A 15657-nucleotide genomic window follows, 5' to 3' on the forward strand; every position below is an offset into this window, starting at 1 on the left:
TGCCCTGGGCTCTGTTTGCCCCATGACATCTCATCTCTTGAGTGGCTCTTCCCACGGTCGGGAGGGCCCTGCAAACAGAGCCTCAGCAGGTGGCGCTGAGTTTGACCCCAGGCCCCACGTTCATTCACAGGAACTCACCGACTCAAATCTGTGCCGGGCACATACTGGGAGAACCGGGAGTGGAGCAGGGGGATCAGCCGGAGGTCGCACCACCGCTTCTCCCACCTCAGGCCCGGGGACGCGGGCCAGGACGAGCAGGACAGCGTGTCCTAGACAGAACACAAATACCACATGGCTGTTTACCTCTGCACTTTCAGGGTCCCCGTCACAAACCCTCTTCATTCAAGGGGTGTTTCCCCTAAAGAACAAAGACACACAGAATACCACCAGAAATCTACACTGACAGTCAAGTCATACTTCACTTTCTCTGTTAATGGAATTCTCAACCAATATAGGGAGTCATTGAGATGAAGAATCACAGTGAAAACATGAAGAAATGGAGTGAGGGGAAGGAAGAAAAAATAAAATTGTGACTACTGAGTTCATTCAAGAATGGGAAAGGTGGGGCAAAACTGTAATTGCAATGAACTTGTAAGTGGCCGAAATGAAGTAAGTTGGAGTTCATTCAAATTAGCATGTATTTTCCACCCGCTAAACACCAAACGTTGTTGCAGGGAGCCGAGAAAATGCAGGGACTCAAAACAAGGACCTTGCCTGATGGCAAAAAAAAACAAAAAACAAAAAAAAAAAAAACCTGAAGGCAGGTTCCTAACCAAGGAAGGTAGCTCACCTGAATGGTACAAGCCGAAGGTGGGCCTCTGGTCAGGATGAAAGCCTGCCTGCATGGTACAAGCCGAGGGCAGGCCTCAGGTTACACAGCTCTCATTTTGATGTTGATGGGGAAGAATTGGGGATTTTCTGGGAAAACAATTTCCATGTTTGCGCTGGAGAACATGGATTGTTTCTCAGGTGACCTAATCTTTCCTGTTGTTTTATTTGTTATTCAGTTTTCCTCAGTCTTTCCTGATTATTTACTTATTATTCTTATTTTCCATTCTTATTTTCCTGTGGTGATTTGTGATTTAACAGGGTTACAACAAGAACATAATAAGAATTTCATCCTGAGGGACTTTCCCCTATTTAAATCCAACTTAGTTAAAACATAGTGTTTATCTATTAACTAGTTATATAGTAAACTTTAGAGTTAGGATCTTAATGAGATTCATAAAAGTTAGACATATATTATCCAAAAAACCTAGCTGTGAGTTTTGTCTTTGATTTTAAAAGCTTTTAAGTGATAGCTAGTTTAGTTAAGTTGGTTTATATTTACTTACACTATCTCCCTGCCACAACACTTTGAAGATAAGCACCAGTCTACAAAGTTTGTGAATGCCAAATTCTTATGTCTATGGCTTCTTCAAAGTACTCACTAAGTTTAGTTAAGATAGAGATGTTAAAACATGATGTATTGTACCTAATTGCCCCTAAATTGTACCCACTAAGTTTAGTTAAGATAAAGACCTTAGGAGTTCCCGTCGTGGCGCAGTGGTTAACGAACCCGACTAGGAACCATGAGGTTGCGGGTTCGATCCCTGCTCTTGCTCAGTGGGTTAAGGAACCGGTGTTGCCGTGAGCTGTGGTGTAGGTTGCAGACGAGGCTCAGATCCTGCGTTGCTGTGGCTCTGGCGTAGGCCAGAGGCTACAGCTCCGATTCAACCCCTAGCCTGGGAACCTCCATATGCCGTGACAGCGGCCCAAGAAAATGGCAAAAAGACAAAAAAAAAAAAAAAAAAAAAAAAAGATATAAAAAAAAAAGATAAAGACCTTAAAACATGATGTATAGCTGCTATACCATGTAATAGTTAGCCAATGTACTTTTAACACTGTGATGTAATTTGTAGTGAAAAACTGTCTATATAATCAACCACTGTTGCCAATAAAATTTGAGCAGTCCAGCGCCCCGAAAGAAGGGACAAAGAGGCTGTCTCCATGTTGTACATTCGCCGAGGTGCGTCCCTCTCCTATCGGGAAAAAGTGTACACTCCCTGGCCGCCGGAGCTGGCCTCCGGCACGTTGTCATAAGAGCTTGTGATTCATCCGTTTCTTAAAAATATTGTTGAGTAAAATGAACATTCCCATAAAACAACACTCAAGGAAGTCTTTGTCCATTGTTTTAACTTCATGATTGCAAGATATTTGGGTTTTCTTATATTGTTTTAATGTTACATTAAGTCTACTACTACTGGTTTAAAATTACGTGCATTTTAAGTTTCATTAAAAGTTCGGGTTTTTTCTTTATGTGCAGAGAAGACAGACACATTTGATAAAATTTGAGCTTTTCGCTTGATGTGGATCTGTGTTTCTTTCATTGCATCAGTTTCACTTGAGGTTTCTTCAGGGCAACAGCACCGGCCCCTGGGGTGACGCTGGCATGGAGGTGGCACCTCCTGTTTGACCAGGGAACCACTGACACTGATTTCTCTCTATTCTACAGATTCTGTAACTTTTGACTGATGATCTTAGAAGGAAATTCTATTTTCGTCTAGGTGTTAAACCTCTGTTAGTCTAAATATGATTTACCTTTCTTTCAGGTACTAATTTCTTCAACATTGCTTAGAGGGAAAAGCTGTTATTTTCACTAAAGGGTGAGTGTTCCCTGGCTAGTATGTTAATTGTCAACAACCATGCCAACAAAGGCCCCTCAATCCGCAGAGCCCTGTAGAGCGCAGTGCCTGGCCCCCAGGACGCCCATCCTTTGCTGCAGGACGCTGCTCCCAGTGCTTCTGTGGTGACTGCAAAGGCTCAGACCGAGCTTCCACATTAATCATTCTCACATCAGATGTCAAGTGTGACAGTCACATGGCAGGTGGTCAGCATGTGACACGGGTCCTGCGGTGGTAGTACAAAGGGCGTGAGGGCTCCTCCCAATCAGAATCAGACCTTCTGGGGCCAAAATCCCAGCTTCTCCACTGATGGGTCCCGGGGAAAGTCATTTCCATTTTCTGGGCCACAATGCTGCCATCTCCAAGGGCAAGGCTGTCACAGAAGAACCCAAAGCTTTGTAGAAACATGAAATCTTTGCTTCCCATCTTCTCTTCATGAGGGCTCTTGAAGAAACAACAGTCCTGTGTGGCAGCCTGGGGTGAAAGAGGAGTTTCCGTGGCCAGAACTGACCCAGCTGCCCCACCATGAAGCCCACGGCAGCATGCGGCCGAAACCCACTGGCGGGATGCTGCGCAAGTGGCCACAGCCAGGAAGTTGGGCAGTAAGTCATTTACCCAGGATGCCTGGCTGGCCGACGTCAAGCCCGGGCTACACTCAGACCTGCATTCCAGATCCCACGACCAGCTCATGTACCAGAGCATGACTTTCTACGTTCATCATCGGAGGTGGAACAGTGGAAAGCACAATTCCGATTTTTGTCTTATTTTACAATTTTGCAATGTAATTTTAGGCAAATGATTGACAGATGGTCCTTTGTCTTTCATGGAAAGCACAGAGAGCTCCTTTCACTTTATGTTCCCTCAACAAATAAATAGAAAATGTAAAAGAACATAAAAGGTGTTGGTAATGGGATGTGAAGAATGACAATCACCTCGAGATGAGGAGGGGAAGTTGTTCAAATCATATTTAGACCTCAGAGACCAGCAGGTATGAAAACACACATGCTCTACATCCGCTTCCCAGCCTGCTCCCCACATGGTTACAGCTGTAAACATGTCTCTTTCCTTTATGCTTCTTTCCTATAAAACTACAGAATCAGTCCCACTTCAGCTTTTGAAATAACTAGAGTTAATATATCTCATTTTACAGATCTGTTGTTTACAGGGGTCTAGCTAGTGTCCTTTGAAGATTATTTATCTTCATTACTTACTTTAATTATGAATGTAGAATACAAATTTGCTTTCTAGTCTTTTTCTGTAACAGATCTTAGAGTTATTTTGAACTGTATATTAAATGATGCAAAAACACAATGATTTTATGGTTTTAAGGCCCATGTCTACTTTTCTAAGCTTTATTCTTCAGTGTCAAGATGTTGTTTCCTATCATATCAATAGTGTGAATGGATTTACATTGTCTTTCCTGGCCCAGATGTGGGCTCCTGAACAGTGGTCTCCATGTCACCTGCCAAGCCTGGAGGAGGCCTGCCTCTGTACCCATCACTGTGTCTTCTGTACCATCACTGCGTCCTCTGTACCCATCACTGCAACCTCTATACCATCACTGTGTCCATCACTGTACCCTCTGTACCCATCACTGCGTCCTCTGTTCCATCACTGCGTCCTCTGTGCCCATCACTGCGCCCTCTGTACTATCAGTGTATCCTCTGTACCTATCACTGGGGTGTGAGAAGGGAGCCCCAATTTCAAGCGGATGCTCCTTTCAAGAGCAGCAGCCAACACTCAGAGCATCCAGGGTCAAGGCCCCAGCCCAGCAGAAAGGCGGGAAAAGACATCAAAGTCATCAGAGCATCTAGATCAAAAAGGAAGGTGAGAAAGCACTCGCTGAAGCAAGAAGCAAGGACCGGGCTAGAGACTTGCAAGACTCAAGACGGGGTGGGTGTCCAGGTTCTCATCAGGAAAGCCACGCTGAGGCCTCTCAGATCACACCACCATCTATTGTGTGGCCAGAGGCAGCAGGTGAGGTCCACCCATCTGCAGCTGGTCCACACCTGCAGAGACAACCCTGAGTGTTGGCAAGGGCTGCTCTCCTGGAGCAAAAAACAAAGAAACAGAAAGGATGTAGGGCCTGTGGCACAGAGCTGAGGTGGACGCTGGTACCACAAAGGCCTGAAAATGTTCCAAAGGAGGACTTTACAGTAAAACACAAGGCAGGTCAAGAACTTCTGATGGAGATTGAATCACACAAGTCAGAAGAGGCTCCATGTCTTATGCGTCCTAATAGGTGAAGAGAACAAGAAATTCTACAGAGTGAGTGCTGCTGCTCTCGGTGTCCCTGGGCACAGGTGTAACCACAGGAACTGCCTTTCTTTACAACATGTGAATGGTTTGAAGGGTGAAATACAAGGAGCCTCAAAAATATTTGTAAAAGAAAAAAACAAAGTCCTGTTTACTCCAGGTGCAAAGTAAAAATTGACATTTCATTGGATGTATAAGGAGCACACCTGCCAATTTCATCAGTTACTAACCACATGTACTGTGTAACATTCCTCACATTTTACATGACTTGTAGGCTAGATTTTCTCACTCAGCGTTAATTCCCTGTGTGAGTGACGATTGCTAAGAAATCCTAATATACAACAAATTGCCTATAGCTACTTTTAGCTGCATGATTTCAGAAGAAAAATGATAAATTTATGTCAAAGTATTTAGAACATGACATTGTGTATGATATGCAAAATTATAAGATGATTATATGATATTACACGGACCTCTTGAAGTTAAGGCTCTACAACTTAGGGCTTAATACAGACCTGAGAGGAGAAAAATGACATAAAAAACCTGACCTCCCTGGAGTTATTATTTTTTCCTCCAAGGATTACCATAAATCTCAAAAAATAAAGCAACCAAGGCTTTTAACTGGGTGGGAGGCACCGGGTTGGAGACCTTTGTGCGAACTCCAGCTCTCACGTCCCCTGTCCCCGAGGGTCCCCTCTCCCTGCGAAGGGCCCTGTCGCATCTTACTGTGTTGTTGGGGTGGAAGTTGAGGTGTAAGCCGCTGTCGCACAGAGGGGAGGACGTGCCGCTGCTCTGGTCGCTCGGGGCACCTGCGGGAAGAGTCACAGGGTTATAGCCGGTCGGCTGCCACGGTTCTGGACAGACGCCGGCGCTGGCTATTTCAGCACACATGGTGGTACCAGGTGAGCCGGAGTTAAACAAATCTGCATTTCACTTATAGCAAAGCCACAGTTTTGCAAGTAAGCAAACCTAAAAATTAAAGCCTCAAGTGGGCCTCCTGAAAGAGACCCACAAATATTTATCTTTGATTTCAGAAACACTAAGGCTTTATGAAGGGGACAGGCAACCATATAAAAATACTACTTCACTTCATTATTCAAAGTGGCCTATCCTGGGAGTTCCCGTCGTGGTGCAGTGGTTAATGAATCCAACTAGGAACCATGAGGTTGCGGGTTTGATCCCTGCCCTTGCTCAGTGGGTTAAGGATCTGGTGTTGCCGTGAGCTGTGGTGTAGGTCACAGACGCGGCTCAGATCCTGAGTTGCTGCGGCTGTGGTGTAGGCTGGTGGCTACAGCTCCGATTAGACCCCTAGCCTGGGAGCAGCCCTAGAAAAGGCAAAAAGACAAAAAATAAATAAACAAACAAAGTGGCCTATGCTGATGAAGCATACTTAGAATAGGGCAGGATTCTGTCCAAGAGGGTTGATTTAATGTCCTGTACTCATCTCCCAGCACATCCCATGTAGATTCCATAGTTCTCCACGAGGCAAGCAAGTTCAAAAGGGCTCTGTCTCTCTAAGTGCTCTTGGTATAAACCTTCGTTGGAAGCACCATCTTGGACCCCATCTCATGTTGTGAATTTACAACCATAACACTTCTTATTAGATCCTCATGAGAAACCTACCAATACCCGTTTTTTGAGGATGATTATTATATGTCTTAAAGATTCGTGATATTCTAAGATCTTACAATTTAGTAATTGTTTCAGTCAGGATTAGAATACATATTTCTTGATTCCCGAATCATTGCTTTTTCTAAAAACATATTTTTGGAGTTCCTAATGTTGATAAATATGAGATATTATGTAATTGAGTCCCAATTTTTATTTGACACATTATACTTAAATGCAAACATCACTAGCACTTACACTCCCAACACATTAACCCACAGGCTCAAAAAAAAAAAAAAAAAAGATGCCACTTTCCTGTTATTACTCTAAGATTCTACAGTTTTCTTGTAGAAGGGCACAGACTTTCTTGCTATCCTGGCTTAGATATAAAATTTTATACTCTTTAAATCTTAAGAATTTCATATTTTGTTTCAGCTATTTTTTCCTCTAATGTTTATCTGCATTTCTCTCTTATGAGACCATATTTTAAATGGACACTCTTATTTAAAACTTACATGTATTTTGAACTGAACACAAGGAAAATATGGCATATAGCAAATTCTGCTGCATCCACAGCAGTTCTTTGACTGAAATTTAAAGATCTAAATATAAGCACAAAAGGAAGGTAGGTGTAAACTCAGTTATCAGTGTTTGCATTTTAAGACATTGGAAGTAGAAGAGTAAATTGGAACAAAGTAAGCAGAAGACAGAACATAATAAAAATAAAAGTGAAAAGCAATGAAAAGAACATAGAAAATAATAGACAAAACTAGCCAAGACAAAAACGGGTTCTTTGGAATGATTAATGAAACCCATAGCAAAAATGATCTTCTAAGAGAGAGGAAATACAAGTTATGAATACCAAGAATGAAGAAGGGGCATTACTGAAAATTGACAGCTAATAAAAGACAATGAAGAGATTTGATGAATAACTTCACTTGATGACACTGACAACTTAGTTGAAATGAACAAAGATACCGAAAAACATCTAACCAAAATTTACAAAAGAAGAAAAGAGAATGTAAAAAAGGTCATATCCATTCAAGAGATTAATTCATACAAAGCTAAACTTATAATTTTAGGCTTCTCTGGTGAAGCTTTTAAGAAAGAGGTACTATCGGAGTTGCCGCGTTGGCGCAGCAGAAACAAATCTGACTAGGAACCATGAGGTTGCAGGTTCAATCCCTGGCCTCACTCAGTGAGTTAAGGATCTGGTGTTGCCGTGAGTTGTGGTGTAGATTGCAAACGCAGCTCGGATCTGCTGTTGCTGTGGTTCTGGTGTAGGCCAGTGGCAACAGCTCCGATTAGACTCTTACCCTGGGAACCTCCATATGCCGTGCGGGTGTGGCCATAAAAGGACAAAAGACAACAACAAAAAAAAAGAAAGAAAGGAAAAGAAAAGAAAGAGGTACCATCACTGTCAAATACTTTATCTCTGGAAATAGAAGAAGAGTTACCACCTCCAAAGAGACACAACTAACCGTGGCACCAAAGTCTCACTAAAACACCACAAAAAAGAACATCTGGATATCTTTCATAAACATAGATTTTTTTTAATTGATGATACTTTAGCAAATTAAAACCTTTAATATATATAAAAATATACTTAATGCCCATACGATGTTTGTCCTAGGAAAGCAACCTTGACTTGGCATTCAAAATCAATTTTTAAAAATTCACAATATCAACAGAATAAAAAAAGAAAAAATGTAATATCTCAAAGAATGAAAAAAAAATTGCTACAATTCAACATTAACTTTTATTAAAGTAAAGAAATGAAAGGAAAATCCCCAGGAGCCTAGGAATAGAAGAGCACTTTCTATTCTGTTCTAATAAGGACATCCATGAATGCCCACAGCTAAGATCACACTTGATAATAAAAGACGGGAAGTATTCCCACTAATATTTTGAGCAAGAGAAAGACATCTGCTCTCAGTACTTCTTCATTCAGCATTTTACGAGAGGCCCTAGCCTTTGCAATAGGCAAAGAAAACAGACAAAAAAGGAATTAAAGAAATATAGTTTGGGAGGGAATAAGCAAAACTGCTTATTTGCAGATGACACAATTTTATATATAGAAAAATTTAAAGAAAGTACAAAAATATTACTAGAATTAATAAGAAAATTAAGCTACATTGTAGAATGTCAATGCATAATAACATTTATATCTATTAGCATCAGATAATTGGAAAATTAAATCTTTAAAATATCTTCTACAATAAAATAGAAAAACATAAAATGCTTAAACTTCATGAAAGATATGCAATACTTTCCCACAGAAAACATTAAAATATTGCTGAGAAAAATTTAAATATAAGTAAATGAAAAGATATGTTTGTGGACTGAAAGATTTAACATTATTAAGGTGTTAATTTTCTAAATTATCTATAAATTCCATTTAGACCCATTCAAAATCATAAAATAGTTTTTTAAAAATAGAAAGTGCTGCATTGTTTATAAAACGTATGCAGTAATGCAAGGATCTAGAATCTCTGAACGATGTTGAAATACTGCCACCTTGAAGGACCTGTCCTAGGAGACTTGTTAAAGAATCATGAGGCTACAATAATCAATGGTGTGGTTCTGATGAAAGAATAGACACAGAAATTAATGGAAATAATATGGTGATTTCTTCATTCTTGATTCCTACCTCAGAACCAAAAGGTAATTAACGTAAGAGGGATTACAAACTTAAAACATAAAAGTCAGCACTGTAAAGCTGCTTGCAAAAATGTAGGGAGCTATCTTGCAACCTTGGGGTGGGCAAGTTTTTCTTAGAAAAGATACAGAAGACAATAGGCATATACAACAAAAACAACAACACTGCAATGGTAAATTACAATTTATCAAAATCAAAAAGTCTTGCAAACTTGGGACACCTTTAGCTAAAAAAAAAAAAAAAAAAAAAAAAAAAATGCAGTCATGCACAAAATGAGTGGAATGTTTTTAACCCGAATAGCTAACCAAGCGTTTATCAATGGGCTTCTATACTCTTGCAGAGCGATGATATAAAGGCATAACAATAGAAAAAATGGGCAAAGACTTGAGCAGACACATTACAAAATAAGACATGCAAACAGACAATGCAATATGCAAATGGCACATAATACGGAGCTAATCATTGTTAGTCTTCAGGGAAATGCCTGTGAAAAAGTGTAATCCAATACCATGACACACTCAAGAGAGTGGCTGAAAAATCCTGGACCATCAAATACTAGCATTAACCTAGAACCAGCAGAGCTCTCATCTACTGCTGGAGTGGACCGGAGAGGTCTTTAAATACATGCCCACTCAGAAAGACATCAGACCGTTTGTTAGGAAGTGAACTGCCGACCTCCCCTATGACCCAGCAGTTCCAAACCGAGATACTTACAGTACTGACATCGAATATTAAGGCTTGTACCAAAACCCTTGTACGAAAATGTTTACAGCAGCCTTAGTTATGAGAGCAAAACCCAGAAAAAGTTCTGTTGTCTATCAGCAGGAGGGTGTGTCACCAAACTTTACTGTATCCTGGAACTTTACTCATATGATGGACTATTTATTACACAGCAATGTAAATACACAAACTCCTGAAATACGGAACATGAGACGGCTCATAAGGAAAGAAGACAGATGTAAAAGAAGAAACACAGTTGGGATTGCATTGCATGAAATTCTAGAAGAAGCAAAAATAATCCTTGATAATAAGGAATTAAATCAACGGTTGTTTCCGGAATGTCACAGGCAGAGGCAGATCGAAGCCCTTCTGGGATGTAAAGGCATGTGGCTTGAAGAGAAGGTGTGCACGCATCAGAATGGATCCTCCTGTGCACGGAAGTTGTTTGCATGTCATTGCATGTAAACTATGTCCCAGTTAAAAATACACTCTTCGATTTTAGAAAAATTATGGGATATTATGCATTTCATTACAGAATATACAAATAGATACATAATTTTTAAGTTGCTTTGATAAAAAGTATTGCATTTCCACATAGACGATGCTTCCTTCAAACTCCCTGATCTCATCAGAAAAAAGGGAAGTGTAAATGCTCATTTAGTAAGTTCACTAGTCCAGGAAGAAAGAGTCTATTTTCTACTTAGGAATATAAACAGTCCTCAAATATTTAGAGTAACATTTAACGGAGATATCAAATGTATGTATACATTTGATATGACATACATATTTTTAAAATAAAATTCCAATTCCACTTATAGGTCAGAAAATAACTGAATGTGAATACATGCTCAAAAACAACATCTGTTCCCGTTGCAGAAAATTTAATAGAATATTTTGTGACATTAGAAAAAGTTTGTTTTCAGGCAGAAATCCCAACTTTAAAAAGAAATTGCTAATGTCTGTCAGGAAATAATGGTTTAGAAAGTAAAGTGATGACACGAGCATTTTACCTATTCTTCGTAAATGCTTACATGCGCAATCTTCATTCAGTGGCAGTTTGAGGAAAGCAGGTGCTCTTTTCAAAAATGAGACCGTTAGGGTCACTTCTTCACCAGCATTCCGAAGAACTTGAACCTAATAAGAAAAATAATAAAAAATGATACTATTTTCAGTATGTTGGCAACAATTTTTATATGGTGGAACAACCCTGAAGTAACTGGCTGTCTTTCCACCTCTCACACTTTTTCCTGGTGGCTGGAAACATCGTATGGAAGACAAAGGGGCGGATCCTCCACCCCTTCAGGGACACGGCCTCCACATCCTTCCGAGCCCATCCCTGGGAGCCTGCTCACTCACAGGACGTCACCTCCCTCACATTATCAAGGCTTTCTCGAGTTTACGGTCTGTGTTGGGTCTACAGAAAGATGTGGTGCTTAAACCGCTCTGTTAGCTGAATGACTCTTCATTGAATGTCTATGACGCTCTATTTGGAGATAAACAGATAGACAACCCTGCCCTTGATCAGGGTGCTGACTGTACTGAAAGAAAATTGTTCCAGTTCACTAAACCCTTTCGCAAGAAATAACGATGTATAACTCTCCCATTGTATCATTGCATATTTCCTTTTCCTTCCCTTGAAATTTTAGAATAACAGCAGAAAATGTTGAGTAACTCTCAACAGTTCCCAAATTAGGGAATCACCAGGTCTATTTCCACAAGTTAAATAATAGTAATTTCTCAAAATATTAAACCAAGACAAATGTGTTCAATGTTAAAACAAGTTCAAAGAGCTAAAGATGACTTATAGCAAACACACTGGAAAAGATCTAAGTATATCTATAGTTTTTAAAATCTCACATAAACTAAGAGGCGAATTAAGAATAACTAGTGAAGAAGCAGTTAATAAACATGAGAACATAATTTGTTTTTAAATACATAGAAAAATGTGCATCACCAAGTCATTGAAGAACTGGCTGTCAAAATGATTTAGCATAACATTTAGTCTTGAGAAGATGTCATAAAGTTGTATCTTCCAAATAAATACAACTAGAAAGCACTTAAAAGAGAAACTACGGGAGCAGAACTTGGAGAGGCAGAAAGAAAAGTAACAGGCTGGGGACCCCAGGATGGAGAACAGCAGAGAGGCAGGATGTCAGATGGTGGGCCACCCAGAGCTGGGCAAGCAGCTTGTTCTGCATGCAGTGACGGCTAAAGCCCAGCCTGGGAGAGCCGTCTACACCACCTGCAAAGCAGCAGCCAGAACCACGTCTTGCAGGCCCCAGGTGAGCCAATCAAAGCAAACCAAAGCCTCAAAATACCTTACTGTCACTGGAACCACAGAATTAGCCTAGGACCTGTGTGCCAACTAGCGTGTTACTGCTGAAAAGAAAAACTAATAAATAAGAGCCAGAGCCCCTTACCATAATAAGCAAAATGGTCTGGATTACAACAACATGTCACACCAAGAACCTGGAAAATCACAATTCAAATGAGAAAAGATGATCAACTAATAACAGTTAGATGAATTACATGCTGGGATCTCCCATCAAGGGCTTTAAAGCCACCCTAATAAAAATGTTTCAACAAGAAAGTAAAAATTTTTCTTGAATCAAATGAAAAACTATGGTATCTCAGGAAATAAAAGCAAATTATAAAAAAACAAACCAATGAAAATTCTAAAAGTAAAAATGCTAAAGCATAAATACCCTTGATGGACTGGGTCAGTGATGGGGGTGACAGAAGACAGAAACCAGTGAAACTGAGAACAGAGCAATAAAATTAACCCCATCTGAGCAATAAACATCCACAAAGAAACACACATGAAAAGTGATATATTTCATCACCTTAAAAGTAGAAGCAAATAACATAATAATTGTAATAAATAGGAAAAGCATTTGATGACCCTCATTTGATAAAAACTCATAGAAAACTGAATACACAGAGGAGGTACTTCACATTCTAGAGTGTGCACAAGAAAGTATGAGACATCATAGTTAATGGTAAATTATTGAAACATTTCTCCTGGAAACCAGAAATGAGGCAAAAATGTTTACTATTTCCATTTCCCTTTAATCTTCCTTCAGGTCCTACTGTAATAAGGCAAGAAAAGAGCTAAGAAAAGTCATAAAATTGGAACCGACATTATTCTGTAGTAACATGGTTTCGAGCATAGAAAACCCTTAAGAAATTATGGACCATATTACAAGAGACCTTAACAGGTGAGACAGTAGGTGAGTGTAGCGTATGGAGTAACATGCATGCAAAGTAATACGCAAAAAACAAGCGTTTTTGATTTAATATAATTAAATAAAAATAACATTAATTTTAAATAGATGGCAGGAGATGCTCTGTCTTGGATTGCTAGACATAATAACACTGTGAAGAAATCAATTCTACTTTTCCATAGATTCAAGACAAGCCCTTTCAGAGTCTAATTTTTTTTTTTCTGAGCTTTTAGCTTACTGTGAACTTAGGAACTTGGCTTGTTTCACGTTGACATTTAATATTTATAATCATTGTTCAACAACTGTGTGGGAGCCTGTCCATCAGTGAAATAAGTGGGGCAGTGGAATGAACAGCTGAATGCTCATATCAAAAGTAAGCATGCAATAGATTCAATCTAGTGTTAAATAAAAAATAACGTCATGAGCATCTTACGTGTAAATAAGAGACTAAATTAAGCATAGGGAAGTTAAATACCACTGCCTCAGAAACAGGCAATGGGCAACTGCCTTTTTTTGAAAGCTTTACATTGGTACTTCAGTCTTGAAGTTTTGTTCAGGTGTAACTGAGCAAGAGAAAAACTACAAAATTAAAAAATCTTACCCTAGAGAGAGAACTTTGTTTTAGAGAGAACTCTCAATTATGAGGGTCTTTCTGGATAATGACAGCGAGTCCTTAACACACACATTTCCTAATTAGGAATAGACTTTTTTTTTTTTTTCAATGAACAGGGTTGAAATAATCTGCTTTAAATTTTTTTTCAGGTCTCTGACTATGCTTTGAATGCAAATTTCACTGGCCTGCTGCTGTCAGGTTGGAAAATAGAGGTTCTCCATCATGAATGGGGATGAATGTCATCTTTTGGCAAAATTGGAAGTCAGCACCAATAAATCCAACTGTCTTTTTCAACTTCATTCACATTTTATGATGCAAATAAAAGGTTGTGCATTTTAATTAGATAGTGTATTAGCACAGTCACTCTGTCATATCGCCTTGGGAGAGCAGGTGAGCAAAGGGACAGAGGCTGGTAAATGATGGCAATCAATAAAAATGGAAAAAAGGGAAATGGAATCCGAGTGCCTATTTATAGCCTGACTCTACTGACCATGACACAGCTAACTGCTCGGCTCGTGAGCTGGATATTCTTCAGCTCCATTCGTCTGTTAGAAGGGAAATGTCACAGAATCCTTTTGTCCTGTCCCTCTTCCCTCCCACTGGAGGCTGTTCCATCACATGTGAGACCCCACAGGGGAAGGCACTCTCCACCTCTACTTTGGTGTATGGCATCGAAAATGCTCATAGCGGGGGATTATTTTTATGTGTGTATATATATATATATTTAAAGAAGTTAATTCTGGAGGGTTTTATGCTCAGAGCAAAATTGAGGGGAAAGCACAGACTTCACACAGACACACTGTCCCTGCAGAGGCACAGCCGCCCCCATTACCAACAGGTCCCGGCTGGGCCGCGTGGGACCCTTGTTTCAGCTGAGCCTATGTGGACGCATCACCATGACCCGGAGTGCGTGGCGTGGCATCCGTTAAGGAGCACACACACACACACACTCACGCACATGTGCATGCACTTCTAAGGCCGTTAGCCCCGCTGGCCTCAGAGCAGAGGGATGACACTGATCTCAGGAGAGGAAGGCTGTACACTGCTCCCAAGCCCTCACTTCCAATTTCACTCTGACACTGGATTCGTCCCTCCTGATGTGTTGTCACTTGCAGCAAACCGCCTCCTTCAAGTCCGCACCTCTGGCGGCAAAGGAGATTGAATGTGACTTCAAGGAAAGGTTTTAAATAGGCTGCTTTTCAGACAAAACAACGAAGCCAACAGGAACCATGACATGGATGCCTGTTAGGGTGATGACACCTGGCGACATCGAATCCCTTTTTTATATTAGCCTGGAAAAAAAGACCATTCCCATTCCTCATTTTGTTCCAGAGAAGAGTTTGAGATGCAGCTGTAATGGTAAGGCCCTCCTGGATGGGGTTAGGGCCTCTGGGACTCCATGTGCACCTGAGCCTGCGGGAGGCTGTGGAAGTGGGTGGGGGAGGACACCCTCTATCCTCCCTGTGCTCAAGGACCAGGCGTCCACATTACCTGCCTACAGGCTACAGCTGGGACAGGCGCTTCCAGTTTTCAGGCCAGGAGACGTGCCTTCTTAGCAAAGAGTCTACAGTTTCCAGGCCTGGTGCTGTTGGTGGGCTAGAACTACGAATTTTTTTTTTTCTTTTTTTGAGGGCTGCACCCTCTGCATATGGAGGTTCCCAGGCTAGGGGTCAAATCAGAGCTGCAGCTGCTGGCCTGCACCACAGCCACAACAATACTAGATCTGAGCTGCATCTGTGACCTACACCAGAGCTCACAATAGCGCCAGATCCTTAACCCACTGAGCGAGGTCAGGGATCCAATCCGCAACCTCAACTGGAACTCCTAGAACTACTAAATTTTTAATATTTATGAATTCCTAAAGTTTCAGCCTAAAATAGCATCGTTCAACTATGCGATACTTTTTGGATTTGG

General features: G+C 40.6%; 1 protein-coding gene across 1 annotated transcript in view; it reads right to left on the reverse strand.

Moving 5' to 3' along the window:
• Positions 1-15657, reverse strand: part of SNTG1 (syntrophin gamma 1) — a 454631-nt gene that overhangs the window by 105612 nt on the left and 333362 nt on the right. The window contains exons 9-11 of the mRNA XM_021089413.1: positions 10938-11040; positions 5646-5728; positions 139-269 (exon numbers count right to left, since the gene is read on the reverse strand). Of these exons, the coding sequence (XP_020945072.1) occupies positions 139-269; positions 5646-5728; positions 10938-11040 (317 nt within the window). The remainder of the gene's footprint in view (positions 1-138; positions 270-5645; positions 5729-10937; positions 11041-15657) is intronic.

Source organism: Sus scrofa, chromosome 4 (genome assembly GCF_000003025.6).
Source record: "Sus scrofa isolate TJ Tabasco breed Duroc chromosome 4, Sscrofa11.1, whole genome shotgun sequence".
Taxonomy (NCBI): Eukaryota; Metazoa; Chordata; class Mammalia; order Artiodactyla; family Suidae; genus Sus; species Sus scrofa.